Source organism: Bicyclus anynana, chromosome 18 (assembly GCF_947172395.1).
Source record: "Bicyclus anynana chromosome 18, ilBicAnyn1.1, whole genome shotgun sequence".
Lineage (NCBI taxonomy): Eukaryota > Metazoa > Arthropoda > Insecta > Lepidoptera > Nymphalidae > Bicyclus > Bicyclus anynana.
This window is the reverse complement of record NC_069100.1, coordinates 13,422,538-13,448,085: the sequence shown is the minus strand read 5'-3', so window position 1 is coordinate 13,448,085 and position 25,548 is coordinate 13,422,538. Positions and strand designations below refer to the sequence as shown.

General features: G+C 36.5%; 3 protein-coding genes across 5 annotated transcripts in view; 2 read left to right on the top strand and 1 right to left on the bottom strand.

Annotated features, from left to right (window-relative positions):
• Positions 1-25,548, bottom strand: part of LOC112045964 (WD repeat-containing protein 7) — a 160,915-nt gene that overhangs the window by 74,594 nt on the left and 60,773 nt on the right. The window lies entirely within an intron of this gene.
• LOC112045966 (pupal cuticle protein PCP52) lies at positions 162-2,839 on the top strand. Its single transcript, XM_024082391.2, has 3 exons — positions 162-322; positions 1,415-1,570; positions 2,148-2,839. Exons 1-3 carry the CDS (start codon positions 311-313, stop codon positions 2,790-2,792), a joined length of 813 nt encoding a protein of 270 aa, XP_023938159.2. The 5' UTR covers positions 162-310; the 3' UTR covers positions 2,793-2,839.
• Positions 19,744-24,843, top strand: LOC112045972 (cuticle protein 1). The gene is made up of 3 exons (XM_024082396.2): positions 19,744-19,855; positions 23,557-23,754; positions 24,030-24,843. Exons 1-3 carry the CDS (start codon positions 19,844-19,846, stop codon positions 24,288-24,290), a joined length of 471 nt encoding a protein of 156 aa, XP_023938164.1. The 5' UTR covers positions 19,744-19,843; the 3' UTR covers positions 24,291-24,843.

Below are 25,548 nucleotides of genomic sequence, written 5' to 3'. Positions count from 1 at the left end.
AAGTAAATTGTGTGAAGCTTAATACGTTAATAACCTATTGTACCTCACATACGTCAGTAGGCTTTCTTTATTTTTTTAATTTTAAAGTTCAAAAAAGCGCAAAAACCCAAGAAATGTATCAATGACGCACGTTCCCAGAGCACGGCGTTGAAAAAGCTTACGTTTCCGCCCTCGGCAAAACTTTTTTTATTGCATTCAGTAAACGAGTCATCCAGTATACGGCTTACTATTTACCAAGGAATATAAAAACGGTATGTACTGAGATGAGGCATTCACACTTCAGGTGCCATCGATCTACCATACAACCAACATGAGAGTATTGGTCAGTATTATTTAAAAATCTATACTAATATTATAAAGCTGAAGAGTTTGTTTGTTTGCTTGAACGCGCTAATCTCTGGAACAACTGGTCCGATTTGAAAAATTCTTTCAGTGTTAGATAGCCTATTTATTGAGGAAGGCTATAGGCTAGGCTAGTCAGTTAGTCTATACTAGTTCAAGTATTCTTCAAAATAAAGAGGACCTAATCCCTATTTTTTAAAGCAACTTGGAAAACAAATATGGTTTTAAATCTTAATCCGTGCATAATAAATAATAAATGTAAAATAAATAAGCCCGATAATCTTATTTGAAGTTTAAAAACGCTAATACCTGGTCAGATTAGGAAAACTATTTTAGCCTATTTACAACTATTTATATTTTTAATCGACTTCAAAAAAAGGAGGAGGTTTCTCAATTCGACCGTATATATTTTTTCATTGGCAATTTAATTAAAAAGCCTAAGCACAAATTGAAATACAGTTTATACCATCCATTTTTGTATACTAATACAAAAGTTATTTAATATTTTTAATACAGTAATTTGATTTTGCAAAAATTGTCAGGTGTTTTTTTAATTTTAGGATAAAATATCATTAAAAAAAATGTTTTGACTGTTAAAATATCTTATAACTAGCTGACACCGCGCGTATTCACTTGCGTGGTTCCCGTTCCCGTAGGAATACGGGGATAATATATTATAGCATACAGCGTTCCTCAATAAATGGGCTATATAACACTGAAAGAATTTTTCAAATCGGACCAGTAGTTCCTGAGATCAGCGCGTTCAAGTAAGATAAGTTCACGTTTCGATACCGTCCAAACGTCACCTTATGGCTCCACGGAAGATCAGCGCGGTGTCCCCACGGACACTGCAATATGCTGAGTGGTGACCCTTTTAGGATCACATCATGCAAGTTGCAATGTATTTAATTTATTGTTTTTTTTTCTCTCTTTTCTTTGTATGATGTGTATTCTGAATAAACTTTTCTTTCTTTCTTTCTTTCTATCAATTCAAGTATAGCAAGATCAATTCAAGTTTAGATTAACAATGATACACAGATGTCTGTATTTATTACTCTTGTTTTGTTCACAGATCCTCACCGCCCTTCTGGCCTGCGTATCAGCAGCGCCCTCTATCCTGGCCCCGTTCCCATACGCGCTCCCCGCCGGGCCATGGGGCTTGGCACCCGTGCTGGTGGCTCCCACCATCCCCCCCGGCGACATCGAAGCTGCTGCTATAGATGCTCAGGTAACATCAACACCTCCTAACATTTCTATAGACGTATACTCTCGTGTTTTGAGAGAGAACGTAGTATCAGCCATGTTAGTACTCTACTGGCAATGATGTACTGCCAAACAAATAAGCGTTCCGGTACGTTACACTGATAACTCTTCTCGTAAGCCAGCTTTCAATTTAGACTGCATCGTCTTTTAACACCAGGTGACTTTTTTATTCTCTACAAGTTAGCCCTTGACTACAAACTCACCTGATGATAAGTGATGATGCAATCTAAGATGGAAGCGGGCTAACTTGTAAGGAGGAGGATGAAATTCACATCCCTTTCGGTTTCTACACGACATGGCAGCGGAACGCTAAATCGCTTGGCGGTACGTCTTTGTCGGTAGGGTGGTAATTAGCCACGGCCGAAGCCAGACCTGGACCAATTAAGAAAACCTTAATCAGCTCAGCCGGAGATCGAACCCAGGATATCCGCTTTGTAAATCCACCGCGCATACCGCCGTCGGAACGACTTCGCAGCCAAGGGCTAACTGATCATTCAATAACAAAACTGGCAAAATAAACTTGATTGTAACTATATGTACAGGTTAAAATCGCCGACCAGGCCCGTTTCCTCACCGATCAAGCCAAAGACGTAGCAGAGCAATTGGTCGAAACCCAAAACCAGGATGTGCTTAACGCTAACGATTTAGCCAAAGAGAAATCCGAGGAAGCCTTATGGGCAGCTGAGGAGAAGAAATGGCAAGCGCTCAACGAGGCACAAATCGCTGAAGCGAAACTTGCAGGTTCATTGGCCGCTGCTGAAGAGAAAGCGGAAACCAAAACTGCAGAAGCCATTAAAAGCGAAGACAAATCAGAAATCAAAATTGAAACAACGGAAATCACACCTGAAGATAAGATGGAAGTTAAGGCTGCTGAAACAGAAAAGCCAGTAGAACTTGAATCACCTATTGAAGAAAAGAAAGAAGAAGCATCCATAGTAAAATCCTCAACTCCCGAGGCATCCAAATTCGAAGAGGCATTAGAAGCTTTCAAAACAGCTCTGAAACCTATCGCGGTTAAACCAGAAGATATCTTAGAGGCTTTAAAACCTGCACCCATTGCTTTCGCTCCAGGCTTAAATTACCAGCCCCTAATTGCGCCGCTACCCTACTACGGATACAGTGCATACCCTTACCAACATATGCCTGCTTTATCCTACCAACCGACCATAGTTAAGAAAGTGTGGTAACTGACTTAAAAATAACGGAAGGCTAATAAATGTTACTGATTTTAAAAGTTGTGTATTATCATTTGAGCTTAGTATTTCAATTTTTTTTTATTTCTATATATATCTGAATAATAATAAGAGCCGTGATAGCCCAGTGGATATGACATCTGGCTTCGATTTCGGAGGGTGTGGGTTCGAATCCGGTCCGGGGCATGCACTTTTCAGTTGTGTTCATTTTAAGAAATTAAATAACACGTGTCTCAGGTGGTGAAGAAAAACATCGTGAGGAAACCTGCATACGAGAAAATTTTCTTAATTCTCTGCGTGTGTGAAGTCCGCCAATCCGCATTGGGCCGACGTGGTGGACTATTGGCCTAACCTCTCTCATCTTGAGAGGAGACTCGAGCTCAACAGTGAGCCGAATATGGGTTGATAACATTAAATCTGACTAATATTTTTTTAAGTATTTCCTGTTTCTTATGATCCTTATGCCGTATTTTAAAGGAAAACCAACCTATATACCTATATACCTATATACCTTCATTATTATTCAAACATGCATTCAAATAACGGAAATACTTGCTATAAAAATTATATTTACAGTGTTTAATATATTATCTAACATACAACGAGGTATACACACATGTTTCTACCAAACGATCGAAAATAAGCACCTCCTTTTAAAGTTACCTTAAATATTGTCGTTTCTGATTAATGTATTGTTCCTAATCTGTGGTATTAGATTTATCAGCCTCGAATGTTATCTCAAACCAATAATTTTGCGTCAAACTTACTCCTTAACTCAGCTACACTGTGCAACTATTTTCGCTATGTAGGCGTGGATTTCGTTTGGCACGCGCTAGTCTTGGGAATTTGTGATTAAGCATTGTTATGTAATGATTAAGAGCTATAGAATTTCGCTCAATATACTATACTAAGTGAGTTTGTTTGTAATTTTTTACGCCGTAACTAATCAGAAAATGCACAGTTGCGCTGTTCTGTGACAGTATTTTTTTATGTTGTGGTTTGATTCGAATTCGTTTCAACCTCTCTCTATCTGTGATATCGTGTTAGACAAAGAAAAATAGTATCAAATTCGAAACAGCGTAACGTAATAGCATTACAAAAGACACTTTAACCAAAATGATTGCTGTTCCCAAAGAACTATCACTCAGCTCAGAATATTATTTTCTTTCCAAATAAGATATTTTTCTTCTTCAATTTCTTTTAAATTCAAATTTCGTCTATTTCAAGTAGGATTTTTGAAAGGTCAAGTGACTACCACCGGAAGGCAGTTTCTTACAACACGACGGTCTACTAACTGTAACGGGTTTAGAGGTGTAAAGTCGCGCGCTTGAAAACCTGATCACGTACCGTTTAGCGCTGCTAATACTACTTAAATTATAACTAATGATCAAAGAACCTGTTAGCTTCGAGACAAACCTTCGAAAAACACCGGTAGTAATTAAATTTCGATAGTCTCAGACAAAGGGTTGCCACAAAGTGAATGGCGATGATATCCGCCCTTAGACCTCGTTAATCCGGCCCTCTTGCAAAATCCGTTCTTGGCAGACGTCTACTAACTGTAAACTATCTCCCTGCCAAATTTCATCTTTGTACGCCAAGTGGTTTTCGAGATTTAGTGATAAATGACCTTTCGTATTAATACATATATTAAGATTGTAAAGAGGTAAATAAAGTTTGTGGTGTTGTAAGGGGATCTCTGGATCCACCGAACCGATTTTGAAAATTCTTTTATCACCAAAAAGTCACGTTAATTGTGAGTGTCATAGGCTATATTTTATCCCCGTACTATCTACAGGAGCAATGCGGATGAAACCGCGAGGCGTCAGCTAAGATTATAAGGCATTGTTATTTTAATTTGAATTTGTTAAGGCATTGTTATGTAATGATTAAGAGCTATAGTATTTCGCTCAATATACTATCCTAACTAATGAAAGTGTGAGTTTGTTTGTAAGTTTGTTTGTAAGTCAAATGCTATATTTTATCCCCGTACTATCTAAAGGAACTATGCGGATGAAACCGCGAGGCGTCAGCTAGGATTATAAGGACGCTTGAGCGTCTGGACCATTGAAAAATGCTACAATGGTCCAAAGTCTATAGTTGTTTACCTTATGAAGGTACTCATGGTAAGAGCATGGACTTTAAATTTTCAGAAGTTCTAGGCTGTGCAGCCTGTGTGTGATGATGATGATGATGATGATGATGACGATGATGATGACGATGATGATGACGATAACAATGACGATAACGATGACGATGACGATGACGATGATGATTATGATGATGATGATGATGATGAAAATGACGATAACGATGATGATGACGATGATGATGACGATAACAATGACGATAACGATGACGATGACGATGACGATGATGATTATGATGATGATGATGATGATGGTGATAAATGTTGATGACTGCTTTGAAAGAAATTCTGATATACCTATGGACTTAAAGAACAGGCATACTAAGAATTATAGTCTTTCAACTATCAACATAGACAAGTGACCTTCTACGGTATTTTATTAACGTGAGGTTGGTAATTACTATTTTATTGACGTGAAGTGACTTGTGGGTAAATAGGCCTATTATAAACATATACTGATATAATAAAGTTATGGAGTTGGTTTGTTTGAAGTGTTTGAAGTCGCTCATATCTAGAACGTGTTATCATGGATGAAATTAAAAACCAGCTCATATGGTTTCTTCAGTTATGTACATATAATAATAATAATAATAATAATAATAAGCCGTTTATTCCCAAATTACACAGATCACATAAAATTATACAATACAAACAATTAAAAGGATAAAAAAAAAAACTTAAAACTAACTTAAATTAACTGAACTTTTTTTTTTTTTTTTTATTCTTTACAAGTTAACCCTTGACTACAATCTCACCTGATGGTAAGTGATGATGCAATCTAAGATGGAAGCGGGCTAACTTGTTAGGAGGAGGATGAAAATCCACACCCCTTTTGGTTTCTACACGGCATCGTACCGGAACGCTAAATCGCTTGGCGGTACGTCTTTGCCGGTAGGGTGGTAACTAGCCACGGCGGAAGCCTCCCACCAGCCAGACCTAGACCAATTAAGAAAATCTCAATCGGCCCAGCCGGGGATCGAACCCAGGACCTCCGTCTTGTAAAAATCCACCGCGCATACCACTGCGCCACGGAGGCCGTCTAAACTTAATTTTAAGATAATGAATAATTATTGTAGGTTAATATTATTAATTAATTGTTGTTGTTTATTTGGGTACCCATTTTCGGGTAAAGGCCTCCTCCATCATACTCCAATGTGCTCTATCTGCAGCAATCCTCGTCCATGTATGACCTGCGATCTCTTCGATATCGTCTCTCCAACGAGCGTGCGGTCTGCCTCGCGGCCGGATGTGATCATAACATGTATGTACACATATATATATATATATATATATATTGATACAACAACCATAATAACATATTATACATTAGTATTACATTACATAAACAGGGTTACATGCAAATGTTTATTTTAAAAATCATCTTTATAAATCTGCTAGTAGACGCCACGCGGTTTAACCTGCGTGGTTCCCGTTCTCGTATGAATACGGGGATAAAATATAGTCTATAGCCTTCGTCGATAAATAGGCTATCTAACAATGAAAGAATTTTTCAAATCGGACTAGTAGTTTCTGAGATAACCGCGTTCAAACAAACATACTCTTCAGCTTTATAACATTAGTATAGATAAAACTAAAAGATTTTTATGTGGTATTATTTTATTGATAAATACGAGTAAATAATCGGTTCGTTGAAAACGAACGTTGAGAAAATCAATTCCATTAAGAAAACCGAAGAAGTCGTAGGCTTTTGCAAGTTCTAAAATTGTTCTGCCATTATCGTGGTATGCAGAAGTAATAAATAAATTGATCGATTGACAACGCTAATTTTAAAAGCTGACTTATTATGACTTATTATGCGATATCCTTTCCTGAAAAATAAACATTTAACTGACGAGTACTGATCCAAACGACATTAGGTTGCGCCAAATATGACATAGTGGTGTTCCGTGTGCCTAGTGCGAGTTTTCAATATTTTCATACTGTTACTATCGCGTTGACGTAAACGCAAATTTATATGGAATTGAAACAGTTGTGCATTAGTGCCGCTAGATGGCGCTGTTACAATTCCTTAGAAATTGCGTTTACGTTACGTGATAGTATGAAACTGCCACTAGGACCTCTGATTCTTAGACTAAGCGGTTTGAGTATTAGGCACTACAATTATTGTATAAAGTGGTTAAGTTGGCACAATTTTTGAAATAATTTTGTTTCTTTCTTTTCTTTCAAATTGAATACGTAATTGAGAAAACCATACTTTTATCGAACGTACTATATTATAATTACTATTTTTGTAAGACCAGTATTGGTCTTATAAAAATAGTAATTATAATATATATTAGTTAAACGTTTTTTGAGCTTAAAATATTATAACCTTAATTCAGGTAGAGTTGTAACTCCAAAATTTCAAAAATGTAGGTCACTTTCGATTTAACTTTTTTTTGTATTAGTACTTTTAAAGATTATTAAAGAATATGAAATTAAAAATTAAAGTGTAATTTTAAATTTCAATAAATAAATTGTGTGTGATTTAGACCTAGTATACACGACACGAGTACAGAGACGTACACGAGTATTAGTTATAGTAGTCGAACGAATGAAGTAAAACTTCTTTAGCTCTATCGCTCAACGTCCGTTCGCCTCGCCATATTACACTTTTCGTAACGAATTCACCGGCTTACTCCAAAGTCAAGCGTGCGTAAAAAAGTTGGACTTCAATATAAATACATCCTTGACCACATCTAATAGGAAATTTAACAAGCGATACACTTTCGTTCTCTGAATGAGTCACACGATTATAATTTCCAATCACGCACCGAGCAAAACCAGGTGACCGGAGCATATAGTTATGTAAGGCTACATGCCGAGAATCCGTACAGATTTTATATATACGCGTACCTATTTAATGCATTTATTTACTCATATTTTTTTTACAAAACAGTCCTATAGCCTTGTTTTATTTCATCACAATTTTAGCCTATTTTTTCCTTCATTCATCTTGAATTGGTATTGGAGCTTGGACCCACCATGCTGCTCATTGAACAAGTTACGATAACATTTAATTTCGCTGAAATAACCAAATAACTATGTTAGATGATCGCAACAACGAAATGAGTGAATGAATGAATGGTAAGTATGAATCAGTGAACGAATGAAACGAGTGAATGAACATATGAGTATATGTGTGAATGAATGAATGATCGTGTACTGAGATACATAATTAAACTACAGGACCAATTGCTCAACGTGCTATCCCAGGCACGGCGGTGTAACAAGCTGACATTTCAGACTTATGTGGTAGTTACCGAGAGTTTCTTAGACGAAAGAAAAGCATTCCACAGTACAGCTCGACCCAGGACTCGAACCCTGAACCTCGTGGTCTGAAGCCGCACATGCTAACCGCTGAATCGACAGCGCATAGTAGATTGATAGGAAGGACAATTTACATATTTAAACTAATTAGCAAAAACAACTTTTATTTCATACGACTCTTTCGTATGTTCCATAATAAAATATATCGCGAGGGCATCGTGTCTGTAATAAAATATAGTAATTGTGAACGAGTGCGGAATGCACTCGACCGTTTCCATTGTATTACGGTATTTATGACTATTATTAAAAAAAAATCTATACAAGTCTTAATAGCTTCTTCTTAAGTCTTAATTATAAACATGTTTGAAGGCCAATGGATCACCTCTTAAATATTGGATAGAAGCAGGCGTTACTTTGCGGAAGTTCATCATGATTATATAATGATTTATTTATTTTGCTATCATCCGCGAAAAGTCGACGAACCCATGCGACAACGTCACCCAGGTCCGACAAAATTGCACGTTGTAGAGTCAACATCTCCTGAGGATGCTCCGATTTCGGGGTGAAACGTACGTAGAGAGTATTTTGTCGGACCTGGGTTCGTCGACTTTTCGCGGATGATAGCAAAATAAATAAATCATTATATAGCCAATGGATCAGTTTTTTGATCAGAATGTTTGCTAGAATGATACGTATTTGTCAAAAAGGGAAATCGTTTTACAATCTACTCTGTAAAGTAAAATATTGTTATTAGCGATAATATTTTGCTGTTGTTTTATCTTGTAGGCAGCTTTCTAGAACTTCCGCATAAAACTTAAAATCCCTGTCAGTCAATAATTTAGCAAGATTAGCTGGTATACCATATTTCTAAAATACTTACGGAACAAGTGTTATCCAACATGGTGTTGAGTAGAAAGCCAGCGCCTATATATGAAGACGCTCGGGACAAGACACATAAATACCTATTCAAAAATATATTATAATATGTGATAAGTATGTACATAACTAGCGGACGCCTACTTCGTCCGTCCGACTATTTCCCTGCCAAATTTCATCTTCGTAAGTAAGTGGTTTTCTATTGCCGCGATACTTTTCGCTTTTATATATTTAAGAGAAATAAGAAAAATATTAACCGATAAGAGCGAATGATCCGTCAAAAAAGTAGTATAAGACAAAGGAAACTGAGGCACAACACTCCACCCGTACTCGTAAGGTCGTCCACAACGAAAATTGCTGATGAAATACCGAGCCGCCGTTGCGAGGGTGGTGGGCGCGGTCCTACATTACTGCTATCACTTCAATGTTGTTGTTGTATTCATATTCGTCTTTATATTTAGTACTATGTAATAGGAAATAAGAACCGGAAACTATTCATTAAAATAGATAATAATTTATTAATGTTGCTATCATCCGCGGAAAGCCGACGAACCCATGCGACAACGTCACCCAGGTCCGACAAAATACTCTCAAGATCTTGAGAGTATTTTGTCGGACCGGAAAATTATTATTTATTCATGATGAACCTCCGCTGCTTCTATCCAATATTCACTAAAAGTTAAAACCATTATTGAAAAATATACTTATTTATTTGCAATATGAAGCCTTATTCCGAAACGGAATGTTATCGCCGCGTTGCAACGACTTGAGGTACGGACGGCTTCACGGCTTGTGCTCGGCGTCCACATCTCATGTTGTGTAATTCTTAATGGGTTACTTGGGATAGGCGGGGAGAGTGACTTGAGTGGAAAAGGGGAGTGTAAGATATCTGTCAAAGGCGCCTTTAACACCCTACACACATCATTCACAAGTGCGTGACTTCACTCAAGGTCATTCTCTGCCATTCTAGGGTCTTATTTTGGTTACAGTTTGATTTATTATTTAAGTTGTCCTGACAAATGTTGTGAATCATAACCTTTGTTCGACATTAGTTTTCTTATTTTTTTTTAATCACTTTTCGGCCGGCTAAAAGGAAAAAGAAAATAATTAGACAAAGAGAAGAGAAATTTGCTTCTTCTTCTTCTTTTTAGTCTCTGTTAATTTAAAGTAACAAATCCGACAGATATAGATTGTGACGTGACGAGTAGCAGCGACATGTAGAGGTAATTTTGTGGTAGAGGAAACATCTCGAGCAGGTCCCAGGACTTGTGACCTTGAGAGTAGGTTTAAGGGATCCCTTTAGAATGCATCAACACCTTCCCTGCCTGACACGTTCTCCATGCCCACACTAAACAATTTATGATAAAAAATAATTACGACACGAAACAAGATGTTGTTCTGCATAAAAAAGATGCAAAAGAACACGATCCAGCGCCTACTAATTTACGCTTATAATTAATAAGTCCAGAACTAAGAACATTACATCAAAATCAATTAAAGAATAATGTACTTATTTCTACACCTTGTGACAAAAAAGCTGGCTCATTTTTTGCGCCAAGGATCAGCCTGGCTGTCCAGCGCGGAAATGCAGCCAGTATTCTTGCCACCATTCCATGTGAACATGATTTGTATAGCTATTAGGGTAATGTTAGTTTTAGTTATTTTTTGTATTATTTCCCCATTGTAACTTAAATTTAAACTACCAACAGTCAGTGTAATGCCAGTGTAAATGTAAGATATTGGTATTTTTTTTTTAATTTTAACTTGTGTCTGTTGATAAGATGAACTATGCTTGCTATTAGTAAAGGATGTCATCATTAACATCGTTGACAACCCATACTCGGCTCACTGTTGAGCACGAGTCTACTGTCAGAATGAGAGGGGTTAAGCCTTAGTCCACCACCCTGGCCCAATGCGGATTGGCAGACTTCACACATGTTGAAAATTAAGAAAATTATCAGATATGCAGGTTTCCACACGGTGTTTTTCCTTCACCGTTTGAGACACGTGGTATTTAATTTCTTAAAATGCACATAACTGAAACGTTGTAAGTGCATGCCCCGTACCGGATTCGAACCTACGCCCTCCGAATCGAAGGCAGAGGTCATATCCACTGGACTATCACGTCTCTAATTAGGATGTAATGTTGTAAAGGTGTAATAGTCGCCAAAATAAATTCAAATTGAAAACCGGATTGGAAGTCGGTTGAGAATTAATAGTCAGAGATCCTTCATAAGAATTATATATATTACTAATAAATAACAGATGAGTATTTATTAGTAATAAGAAATAAATGATAATATTCACATTGCAAATAGGTTACAATGTGAATATTATCTAGTTAAATTGCGCCAAGATGAAATTTTTACATACACAATCTAAGAAAAACCATGAACCAGATTTAATCTTTATTAAGGCAATTTATTACAGTTAAATGAAGAACAAAATACACATTTATCATTACATACGACTAAATAACTGATGACTCAACAGAGTTAAAAACGTGAAGGTTGCCTGCTTTCACCAGCGTAACTGTGGGTTAGTCTGGTATAATAAGGTATATACCCATATACGAATTTATTTATTTCTTATCAGTTATCACCAATAAATAGATGAGAGTACCTATTTCTTAAGCCGGATCTCGTACTACAATAAATCATATTTCAATAAGCAGATATGCAGACGGCGGCGCCTATCGACTAAACACCTAATAACATAGGTATGTGATTGTATTTAAAATTTGTATTAAGGGCCATACAGTTACACTCGTTAAGAAATAAGAAAGAAATAACAAATGTTAACTTATTGAAAAATAATAATCAATAGGTATAGAATTTAAAAAGTATTCGTTTTTTTTTAATTCTCATTAATGAAAAATACATACAATAAATTTTAACTAACACTAATTGTGTAACTGTTGTTCGTACAAAATTTAGCGTATGTGGCTTGAGATCACAAGGTTCTGAGTTTGAGTGCCGGACGAGACACTGAGCTTTTCTTTGAAAAAGTTAAAGTTCAATTAAAAATCTCAGACCAGAGGTCGGAGTTGGAAAGTTGGTAATGTAACACGCCTGTGTCTCGGAGATCAGAACCTGTATGATATCCACCAAGAGTTGTCCGTAAGCACCGGATGACATTTGTTACATAGAATCTCAAGTCTCACGTATAAGTCAACTGACATACGTCAAAGTTAGTGAATACACCCAGACCATGTAGTGGGCAGTAAAAAAACTACTATCAGCTGTTATCTCAATCATTACTATCCAAAGGCAGGCCCTTAACATTTGCCACCTACACGCCATACCAAGTCTCACGTATCTCTAACAATGGTATCTCAACAAATAATCGAATTTAACGCTTCATTGTGCACCAAATTGTTCAATAACATTCTATTTAGAGACATTTCAAAATTATTTTTGCAATAAATTTTCGTGAAAGTTACATACGTGACTGAAAAGTTATCATGTAATTTCCAATTTCATTCGAGACTATATTTAACGCAACTACATGGAAAGTATTATAATCTTTAATAAGATCTCCAAAGGATGATTTGTTATATTACGCCGAGGAAAATATAAAAAATTTAAATGTCTGTCTGTAATTTCCAAATAAATGTGTTTCCCAAGTGCTACAACTTATTTAAGCGATCCAATCTCTTGAAGAGAAATTTACGGTCCCCACTGGATTTATGAAGTTTGAATATCGAGAAGTGATGGGAGTCCGCTAGATATAATTCTACCGACATGACAAATTTGTCATTACGAATATGTGTTATTTTACACAAGCATCAACTGCTCGAATGCAGTCGTCGGTAGCAGTTGCTGGTCGTGTAAATGAACCCTAATACTGTACAATCTACATTGTGAGCAGAACGAAAGTAATATCTTATTTTTTAAATAATTGCATTTTCTCGGAAAATTAATTACAACTAATTCAGTCCGTTAGGTGTCCTAAGAAAAGCATAGGTACTTTAAAAGTTACTAGTTACTAAAAGCTACACAGACAACATACAAATTTGGCTTCTAGTATCGATTAAACAATGCCTTCCAAAAAATCTTCAATGATACAGTGTTTGACCTGTTACAATTTTATATTATAAGTATAGATTTAGCCGTGTACACATACTAGTAAAACCGCGCACGTAAGCCGATAGCTCCAATTTCGAAGGAAACTCGACACTTTAGGCCGTTTGACATAACACACTTTGGAAGGTGATATTGATCTAAATCGAAACTAGTACTTTTAAGGCGGGTCTACATGCTGATAAATACTATTGAGTTTTTTTTATACTACTAACATACTATAAGGTGAGATCGTGTTCAAGCGTGAGCTTAACCTGCGCTACAGACGTTCAGTTTAAACTGAAAAGTCGAACTGTTCAGTTAAATCGTGTGTAGTCTCCATCAGTTTAAACTATACTATATATTTGATTGAAATTACGATTAGATAAAACTGTGTTTACAGTTGAAACTGAACGTCTGTAGCGTGGGTTCATCATCATAATTATCAACACATATTTGGCTCACTGCTGAGCTCGAGTCTCCTCTCAGAATGAGACGGGAGAGAATCAGGCTAATAGTCCACCACGCTGGCCCAATGCGGATTGGCAGACTTCACACACGCAGAGAATTAAGAAAATTATCTGGTATGCAGGTTTCCTCACGATGTTTTCCCTTCACCGTTTGAGACACGTGATATTTAATTTCTTAAAATGCACACAACTGAAAAGTTGGAGGTGCATGCCCCGAACCACACCCTCCGGAATCGGAGGTAGAGGTCATATCCACTGGGCTATTACGGCTAGTGGGTTATGCATCTGTAATGCAAAAATCCATAAAAAAGCACAAGTAGTTTTTTAAATGATTTTCTATATCTATATTCCTTTCAATAATTTTTGGAGTCGCAGAAAAAATATTTAATTTTATTTGACTTAGTCGCCAATATGACGTAAATGGACGTTTAAAAAACACAAAACGCAACATAAAAGCTAGTAAAACGTAACTGTTTTGGGTGCTTAATATTTATTGGCAAAATTAAGTACTAGGATATCCTAAATGGGTCCACGATAAGTACTATGATGCAATTGTTCTAGCAACGGCCTCTCGACGAAGGTTATATGTATACGTTATCCCTATGTACTGCGTATTGAATAACTATTAGATGTACATCCGATTGGTGTAGTCATTTTCATGAAAGAAGTCTCGCGGCTAAAATTGACAGCGCCTTACACAATGACAATAAGACCGCCGTTATCAAATGGCAATGAGCACCATTAAGACATTAGCGCGTCTGTGGGACTTCTTTCATGAAAAGGACTATACCTCAATTATTTTGAAACTAGCAAGCGCCCTGGATTTTCGTTAGCTTTGAATACTCAGACTTTTCAACCCATTGTAATGTCATCAACCCATATTCGGCTCACTGCTGAGCTCGAGTCTCCTCTCAGAATGAGAGGGGTAAACCCAATAGTCCACCACGCTGGCTCAATGCGGATTGGCAGACTTCACACACGCAGAGAATTAAGATAATTCTCTGGTATGCAGGTTTCCTCACAATGTTTTCCTTCACCGATTGAGACACGTGATATTTAATTTCTTAAAATGCACACAACTGAAAAGTTGGAGGTGCATGCTACGGACCGGATTCGTTTGTAAAGCTCGCAATAATTCGATTCTCTACGAGTTAGCCCTTGACTACAATCTCACTTGATGATAAGTGATGGAGCAATCTAAGCTGGAAAAGAGTTAACTTGTTAGGAGTACGATGAAAATCCACACCTGAGTAGTTATTCAAATTATTTGTCAAATATAATTTTCTTTTTGTTTCTTTTTTTTTTCAAAAGAATAATTTGAAACATTCTCTCTGTTCGATAGAATGTTTAGAAGGCTATAATTTTGCATCTTCTTTGGACAATACTTTATATATGTCAATGGCTACTTATTAGTTATTATTTTATTACCTGTTCGCCATGCACCTTGTATGTCTTACACATGTTCGACAAAAACTTGATTTATATTAACTCATATAGCACTATGTATGTTTCACACCAAACTCTGTCTGTGTGAACCATATAGTCAGCCAACTTCCAAGGAACCGTGACAGCCCAGTGGATATGACCTCTGCCTACGATTCCGGAGGGTGTGGGTTCGAAACCGACCTGGGGCATGCACCCCCAACAGTTGTGTGCATTTTAAAAAATTAAATAGCACGTGTCTTTAACGGTGAAAGAAAAACATCGTGGGGAAATCTGCATACCTGAGAATTTTCTTGATTCTCTGCATGTGTGAAGTCTGCGAATTCGCATTGGGCCAGCGTGGTGGAATATTGGTCTAACCCCTAGTTTTATAGCTCACAGTAGGTCACTTAGATCTGCTACTGAAAATTGTTAGGAAGAAAGAAAATCTCAGTATTTCGTAATCGATTGGTTTAGAATCGAGGACTAAGTGATGTGTATCCACAATATATTTTAACCATTAAACCAACGAGACCGTCTTTAACTAATGTCAATGTAGGTATATTAATAAAAAGTCTATAAGAAACTATATTTTTTCGTTATCACCATCTAACAATATTATGTAAAACTAAATAAAGAAAATAAATTTAGAGGAATTTACTTTTAAAACATTTTATACTTTATGAAAAAAATTATATTTTATCTTTAAAATGATGTACAAAATTATTATTTATTTAATTTGAATTTGGAATTCCATAATGATAGACAGACACTGAAATCTTTTTGTTTATTTGTTTATAGTCAGTACAATTAATATGTTCATATATTATTTATGTCATTCGGTTAGGTTATGGAATGATATACGATCATTTATGTTTTAAAGGTTTTATCGCTTTTTCTGTGAATTATGAAGGCTTGTTAAACGTTTATACGTAAAAGGTGTTTTGTTTTTACATAATAATGTAACTTATAAGGAACTAGCGAAAGCTCGCGACTTTGTTCGCGAGTATTTAAAATATCTGTCATCATTATCAACCCATATTCGGCTCACTGCTGAGCCAACTATAGTCCACCACGCTGGCCCAATACGGATTGGCAGACTACACACACGCAGAGAATTAAGAAAATTCTCTGGTACGCAGGTTTCCTCACGATGTTTTTCCTTCACCGTTTGAGACACGTGATATTTAATTTCTTAAAATGCACACAACTGAATAGTTGGAGGTGCATTCCCCGGACCGGATTCGAACCCGCACCCTTCGGAATCGGAGGCAGATATACACTAGGCTATCACGGCTCATTATTATATTCTCGACAGATTTAATAATAAACACTATTAAACTAAGAAACTAAGAAATATTGTACAGTGAATGTATGAATGCACGAAAGTGACTGAATAGAATGAACTATGAATATATGGATTGAACTGCCTATTAGGGCGCCTACACACGGACAATGATATTGTCTATATTATTAGACTTCTCCTCCCTCCTTCTTCTCTATACATTTAGAATGTATTGTATTTCTACTATATTCTAAATGTAGCCATTAACAATATTCCACTTTCCTCCTTTTTTATTCTTTACAAGTTAGCCCTTGACTACAATCTCACATGATGGTAAGTGATGATGCAATCTAAGATGGAAGCGAACATGTTCGGAGTAGGATGAAAATCCACACTCGTTTTCCCACCAACCTACAAGCTTCTGCTAAAAGTGGTTCGTCATTTCATACCACTTTAACGGCTCACTAATGGGCCAGCGATCTCTCCTTATGGGAGAAGGGAAATGGAGGGTCGACTGAAAAAAATCCATGGTATCCAGGGATTTGCGAAAATCTGATGGTTTTATAATGGTATGAATGTTTGTTACTCTTTCACGCCGCGACTACTCAACCGAATCAGCTGAAGTTTGGAATGGGGATAAATTATAATCTGGACTATCCACATGGGTTTTTTTTTTCAGAAAATTTAAATTTCGAGTAGTTACATAGGTACTTATTTATCGCGGGTAACACCGCGGGGTGCAGCTCCCGAGCTTTAGCGAGACAATAAATAGAAAATGAGTTTTGGAGTGCCATGATCTACGACTTTTCATTACGATTGCGAGAAAAATAAGAATACGATACAATGTTAACCCGTGAATAGCGCATGGGCAGCTAGAGATACAAATCATGTTCGCTTCGGTGTGAGTGGGGGTCGGTTGGCACTGCCGTTTGTGTAAACATTAAATGTCAGTCAGTTGGTTCGGAAACGTTGTTTTTTACTCGACATTGAAAGGCAGTTCTCACATGTAGAGTAACATCAAGGAATTCATTTAGGGCGTTTATACACGTCGTTTATAATGCTTAGCTAAGGAAATTAGTATCATTCGAATATGATAACTTTCGATTGTTGTATTCTCATATTCTTGACTATGTTTGCGTTAAACTCCAACCTAGCCGACCTTCTCCCAGAAAACACCTTTTGGATCGATCTTTTGGAATACTACATTGTCCCAAAATATGGTAGTTTACCATTAATGCGAGAAAAAAAACAAATCTTTGAGTCATCATCATCATCATTAACAATCCATATTCGGCTCACTGCTGAGCATTCTCTCTTCTCCTCTTAGAATAAGAGGGGTTAGGTCTTAGGTCTTAGTCATCACGTCGGCCAAATGCGGATTGGCAGACTTTACACACGTACAAAATTAAAAAAAATTACAGGTATGCAGATTTCCTTAAGATGTTTTTCCATCCGTTTGTGACACGTGATATTTAATTTCTTTAAATGCACATAACTGAAAAGTTGGAGGTGCATGCCCCGGACTGCATTCGAACCAACGCCCTCCTAATCAAAGGCAGAGGTATTGATCGATTATGAAACACGGCTAAAACTCACGTGATACAAGGTCAGAGTATGCCCGACTAGTTTCGAACCCATACAGGACCCTTAGTCATGAGCTCGTTTTTGACGCGGCACGATCCAAACTGAAGATTGCAAGAACCAGCTCATGACTAAGGGCCTTGTATGGGTTCGAAACTAGTCGGGCGTACTCCGACATTGAATCACGTGAGTTTTAGCCGTGTCTCATAATCGATAAATACCTGCCTTGGAAAAATTAGGAGCCTGATATTTGGGTAAATGATATTTCAAAGTGTTAGCTTCGTTATGACTATACATAATACACAATTTGTAAAACTTTTCTCGATAGTTTATTTTTTTGAAAAATACATGTTTTGCTTACATCTTGTTTTCAATCTCAGGAAAAGCAAGCTTATTTTCTTAAATTTTTGTTTTGTATAGAAAATTAGGTATATATCTTGAACATTATATCATTTTGTTTTTCGTTATGTTGTTTAATTTACTTGCAATTAGGTAAAAATGGTTTTGGCGCTCACGTCATAAAATTTGCGTCGCGCGTCAATCGCTCCGTGCTTTTAACTCACGTGAAAGTCATAATTCGGCATCTCGTTTGCGCTTCGAATTTTATCCATATCGTACCGACTCTTTAAGTACCATGGTACATTCGTCCCGGTGTGAGAGTCGGCCGCGCGGCGGACACCTTAAATGTCAGGTGGTATGTCGGGACATTGTTTTTTCCATTCGGCACTCAAAGCTTCCTGCTCCGCCTAGCGTTAGCTGATCTCTGTCACATTATCATCTATGCCATAGCGTTAGGAATATACTAGAAGTGAAACATTAAAGCTTCATGTCATAATATTTTTTTTAAACTCTACAAGTTAGCCCTTGACTACAATTCACTTGGTAAGTGATGATGCAATCTAAAATGAAAGCGGGCTAACTTGTTAGGAGTAGGATAAAAATCCACACCCCTTTCGGTTTCTACACGACACTTTGCCGGAACGCTAAATCGCTTGGCGGTACGTCTTTGCCGGTGGGGTGGCAACTAGCCATAACCAAAACCAATTAAGAGAACCTGAACCGTTCCAGCCGGGGGTCGAACCCAGGACTTCCATATTGTAAATTCACCGCGCAGACCACTGCGATTGATCGACAATTGCGGTGGATCGACAATTTTGATCAAATTGGTTACACGGAGTTGTTGGATGTTGGTTTCTTGAGATCGTGGTATTAGGAAGTCCATGCAAGAGGCGTATGTCCAGCAGTGGACGTCCATCGGCTGATGATGATGATGACTATATTGTGTGATGAGATAGAAGTTACTAAGTATTAAAAATTACCCTTTATATCTTGACCACATAAAGTTATCCTTAATACTTTGGGTAGTAAAACAAATCATCAATTTAAGGACTCGATTAATTTTCCTTTGAATTATTCTCCCAATTATCATATGTAATTTTGTAATTTATTCTGCTTTAGTTGTGATTATTTTATAACTTTTGGTCATCCAATAATTTCTAAGAAAAATATTAAATTTATGGAAAATATTATATAGCGTTTCAAATTGAAATCCAATATTTAAAACTAAATATTGAAATATTTGTTAAAAGTGCGTTCGAATTTTAAAATTAAGAAAACGTTCACAAATCGCAACAAAACCAATCCAGTTTAAAAACCGAGTCCTTTCTAGAGCCAATTAAAAAAATATAATTGAAAAAAAAAGAAAAAAGCCTTGCCAATCTCATCTGTCACTTGATCAACTTGACGAAAAATATACCTATGTACGGGGCGCCTCTGTATTTTTTTTAAATGCCACGAACAAAACAGGTAATGAGGTACAATATCGGAGCAATGATTACAGGCACTTTCAACGTACACAGCACACGTATAAAAGAGCCCAGCGGCAGCAGGAAAGCATTCAGTAGCTCTCGAGTAGTCTGACAAAGAAGTTCACGATGAGATTCCTGGTGAGATAACATTCATCTTATCAGATAAGAAAAAATAAAACAAGGGAAACGCAATCGTGATATAATCTTGACCATAAAAGAAGCTAATTTCTCTAATATCAACTATTATTAATAATTGGATCGTGACTGATAAAACGCCTTTTTTTGGCTATTAAATATTGTGTGATTTTTTTTTAATTTGTGACATTATAAGGCTCAAAAGGGCTTGAAGCCAGAGCTGTAAAGTTATTAAAAATGTGTCCTAAGTCTACCTAAATCCTAGTTTATAAATTGGTGAAATTATTTAATAGATTTATTAATTAACCAAAATGGATTGTACAATTGTCTAGTGATAGCGTTTCCCATGTTTTAATTAAGTGTTTTAAGGATATGTGCGAAATAGATTTATTTTTATTTTCACCAACATCAACTAAAAGGATTTTCATCGGTATCAACTTGTACCTTTACGATGTTAGATACACATTGAAAAGGATAATTCTCATATACGAGTAACCTAATTGTATCGTACTTGGTTTGGGTAATTTTAATAATATTTTAGTTTTCTAATGTTTGGTACGTTTCGGATTTCACATTAAGGATTTGTTTAAATTTCATAACCTCAATTTAATAAGTCCATTGAACTTTCATTGTTCCAAATAATTTTCTAATGTTTTTGTCGTATGTCACTTTCCTTAAGCTTTCTATATGTATTTTTATATTATTTCCTATTTAAAATGTTTTCAGTATAACTAATTTCTTCGTCAGTTACTCAATAACTTAATATTTGTCAATAAAAATAGCACACAATACACGAACCGACAAATAGAATATAGAATACGATTGTATTGTCTTCTATTTTGTTTATTTACTACAAATAAACTATTTGCTCTATTTTCAGTAAAAACTGAACGATAAAACTTCGTTATTCAACCAAAATCACATGTAATATGTATCATCCATTTTATATTGAGCTTTCCATATGGCAGAAACTGTGTACAAAAATTTTATTCTAATCAAAAAACATCTCTATCACGATAGACATAAAGATTAATAAGTCGTGAGTGAGATAGCTCAAGAGATCTTATCGAACTGGTTCGTGTTACGCTCGCTTACGTGCTTTGCATACTTGCCGTCGGTGGTCAAGGGCGGCAAAGAATAAAAATTAAAATGTAGATACGACAAACATTATCAAAATGACCAATGCCCAAATATCGGTCGTAAATATGCCACATCTAAAACTCTTCTGTGTACACAATACACTAAATAGGCATCAATAAATCACAAAACAGTAATGATTAAGTATAATGTTTTTAAAATATATGAGATTTTGAAACGTAAAACGAAATAACAAGTAAAAAGTTCTCGGAAAAAGTAAAGTAAATTCGTTCTGTTAGCTGATTTTTGTCAAGTAATTGATAAAATAAAACCAACAATCAAAATCTTGTAAAAAGTAAGACATATTGACAAAGAATAAAAAGTAGACATGTCAATCACATTAGAAATTGAAACTTTGCTAAAAATAAAATCAATTTAAACTTAATGATTTAATAACACAGTTTTATAATGGTTATAAGTGTATTCATTGTTATTTAATACCAAACCATTTACTTTAATGGAGTCAGTTTATTTTTTTCATGTTTACAATTTAATAATTAAAAATTAAGTTTGTCATTTACACGTTTCTAAATCTAATATTCGATTGGATTGTGATGAAACTTAAGTAGAGATTAACGTTCGGTATAATTTTGAAATATCTGAAGTTTTTTCCATCCTGAAATAACTACGGAAATGCGATTTATTATCCGGGGTCAGCTTACTAACTTTTGAGGTTATACAATTACACTAACAGACATCCCCGGTTTTATCCGCATGTATATAATTTTCATGATAGAACAGGCAAGACGTACCGCCAAGCGATTTAGCGTTCCGGTACGATGTCGTATAGATACCGAAAGGGGTGTGGATTTTCATCCTCCTCCTAACATGTTAGCCCGCTTCCATTTTAGACTGCATCATCACCATTAGGTGAGATTGTAGTCAAAGGCTAACTTGTAAAGAATAAAAAAAAAAAAAGTTAGCAAACAAAGTCCGAGTATCGTATATAGTTAAGTAACGATAATGCAACTAATATTTATGCAGAATACGTCGTGAGGTCAAAATGGACTTGCACACCAAATGGAAACTATTTCATAAGGCCGAGATCGCATACGGAGTGTTCTATACAATGACATATGAGCAAGGTCACATTAAATGCCTCGCTGGTCAAATAGTCACTTTGTTTTGTGGATTTGTGGACCGGGGTTCGAGCCCAAGGTCACGACAATAAACTAAAGTAAGGATTTTGGATCGCTAATACGGTTTTAAAGGCAATTGTAAAATTGCTAAATACTGTATCAATCTACCTACTTGTTATTAATGACAGATATGTTTAGAAAACTGCCCTAAATCTTGCTGGCTATACTCAGTAGAATGCGCTTTTAAAACTACAATTATATAGATTTGACTTTTGAAAAGTGATTGTCATCAAAGCTCCTTAAAATTAGAAAAATAAAATAGGTCATAATTCCTACAAAAAGCAATAGTCAAAAGTGCTTGTAAACTAAAATGTATTCATATAATCAGAGAATTTCAATATTTATCTGCCAGTAGATATATCTAAATGTAAGCAAGCCCTAACAAGTACAAATTCCTTAATAAGCTAAATAGTATCGATTTGATAGATATGCATAAAACCGCATAACTTAACATCAAAATATAGAAGTCAAAATAAAAACCAGTCATATATCCTGACTGTAAATGGAAGCAATTAGTTCTAACGGAATCGGCAGGCGCTACTAACTGGCTATATATATTGCACTCAGTGTTCAAGGCAATTTATTGACAAACATTACAAATATATAATTTATAATTTAACAATTGTTGCAGATATTTTCTCTATTGTATTTAGTTTTTTTACAAAAATCATCCTCGAATGTGATTAATATTCTTTCCGTTCAAAATAAGCCAAAAAGCCTGTGGATTTGAGTCCAGCCTTATAATAATTGAAAAAAAATTATTTACAAATTCTATTTTGAATTCAAGGGCAGAAACTTGATCAAATTGAATTTAAAATACCGGAAATTCGATTAAATAAACACGCAAATCACGCAATCCGAAAATTGCCGAAATACTAACCCGTTTGTGAGTCCTTTTCCATAACCAAGTAATTTACATAATCACATCCTCTCATAGGCAAAATCAAATTGCCCAACAGCACATAGTTTTGATAATAATTGATTCATTAAATCATTAACAACGGATTAAAGTGTCGAATTATAATTCAATCGATCATATCCCTTTATTGGAACAAACGAGCATAGATTATCACATAATTATCTACATACTTGCATTATAATACAACATATAGAAACACTGCTTGTAATTGTGTTTTTTTCAAAGTCCACAATGGGTGTACGTCAGAATAGTCTGAAGAAAGATCTATTTCTACTACATAATTAAGTAGATTAATAAACAAATTATTCAATTATCATCTCAGCTGATAGAAACAACTAAGATGATAGAATAAACAGACAGACAAACATAGGCCTCCTGTGGTGACGGTCTAGAACCATGAACCTTATCCGAACTTCCTGCAACTTCCTGATAATAATTAGTTGTTTCTATTTAATTCCAGCACCAATTTATATCGTCATAGACTAATAACAATCTCTTCTTCCAAACAGATCGCTTTCGTTGCCATCCTCGGCTATGCTTCGGCTAGCGTAATCGCCCCCGTCGTATACGGCCACAACGCCGGCGACGTGCAGGCAGCCGCCATCGACGCGACTGTCGCGGCGCAGGACACCGTCCGCGCCATCGGTGAGGGCCAAGCCCGCGCTGCCGAAGCCGCCATCCAATACAACACCGAAGCTGTCCGTCAGGTAAGTTTAACATTTGTTTTCAACGCGACTATCGCAACCGCCATCGGGACTGACACAACCGTCATCGCGACTGTCAAAACCAGAGCTTCAGAGTTTCTTCCCAGACTATCGCAACCGTCATCGCGACTGTCACAACCAGAGCTTCAAAGCTCTCTTCTCAGTATTTTTTTATGATTTTATCTTCACGGTAGTAGAGTACACAACTCTACAAAGACATTTCAAAAGTGCATGTAGACTGAACCTGCTTGAAACAGACAAACTTTTCCATTGTCCAGGTGGCTGAGACCAACCGCAACATCCACGAGAACGCTTACTGGGGCAACGTAGCCGCTTCCCAGAACCTGGTCGCCGCCGCTCAGTCCCAGGTAGCCGCCGTCGACGGTGCCCTCGCCGGAGCCCGCGCCGCCTACGCCGGTGCCCCCCTCGCCTACGCCGGTGCTCCCCTCGCTTACGCCGGTGCTCCCCTCGCTTATGCCGCCGCTCCCCTCGGCGTAGCCGCCTACGGTGCCTACCCCTACGGTGTCCGCGCCTGGTAAACACGCCACTAACGCCGGTCGGATCCATTCAGTCCAGCTAACATCACTTATCGACTATTTAGCGTCGCTACAAACCGACATTAAAAAGTCGAATTTGTAGCATTGCTAAATATCGACATTGCTAAATATCCCACACACAACATGACTGAATACAACCGACTAGTTAAATTGGTGATGTTTTAGGATAATACGGTAGCGTTCTCGATAAATGGATCCGTTTGTTTGCCGAGCACGCTCCCGTACCGTCGGTTGCTGACAAAGCGAACACTTTGTCAGCAAACGTCAAAGCCACGTCAGTATATTAGAAACGGATAACCGAAATTGCTCAACGGACACAAAATACAAAGGTCTCATTCAGTAACTCTCTTTGTAACTAAGCGTATCTCAAATGTCACTCACTGCCAAAGTGTTGTTAATAAACCGAGGCAATACATTTTTTTTACAAATTTCGGTTGCAATTTTATGTTCTTTTTATTATATTTTTTAGTTAATATTAAGCGCACGCCATCTACCGTCACCCGTTTTGTAAATAAAATGTATTTAGTAACGAAAATTTTGTGTTGTTTCAATTATATCCATCAGACACCCTCTAGAATCTAGAAAAGAATTTAAAATCAATAATGATTGATATGATAGTCTAGAAATTGATTTTCAAAGTGATCCAAGTGAACCCCAGGGGTCCACGGGAAATTCCACGGGGGACTTCACTGGTTTGACAAAAAAAGAAGTGTTCACAATTCAGAAGCGGGCATCCATGATAATTTTCATAGTGGCTTCATTCGATGAAATCCATTTTAATATAAAAAAAAAAAATTGATAATGACAGAGAAGTAGTCTACAGTTATAGGTATCCGCTAAGAACAGATTTTGCGATAGGACCGGATTAAAGAGGTCTAAAGGCTCTCGCAAGTTTGTATGAAAGTTCTTCATTTTTCATGCTACAAATTGTGAACTTGTAGAAGTTTGTTATAAATCAATTTTGCGACAGGGCCGGATTAAGGAGATCTAAAGGCTCTCGCAAGTTTTGTATCTACGTCATTTTTGTGCTACAAACTTGAGCACAAAAATGAGGTAGTTATTTGTTAGTAAACCTTAGCTATAAATGGATATTGTGGCAGAGCCAGATTAAGGAGGTTTAATGGGTCTCGCAAGTTTAATTGAAATTCCTTAATTTAAAAAAAAAAAATGAAGTTTAACAGATTGTTTATAGTTGGTAGAGTTCCGTTATTAATGAATTCTGTTACAGAGCCGGATTAAA

Excerpts from the sequence above, each read along its gene's own strand:
- LOC112045966 (XM_024082391.2), top strand. Across the intron at positions 1,571-2,147 it reads CTGCTGCTATAGATGCTCAG|GTTAAAATCGCCGACCAGGC; the intron begins GTAACATCAACA and ends CTATATGTACAG.
- LOC112045972 (XM_024082396.2), top strand. Across the intron at positions 23,755-24,029 it reads ACACCGAAGCTGTCCGTCAG|GTGGCTGAGACCAACCGCAA; the intron begins GTAAGTTTAACA and ends TCCATTGTCCAG.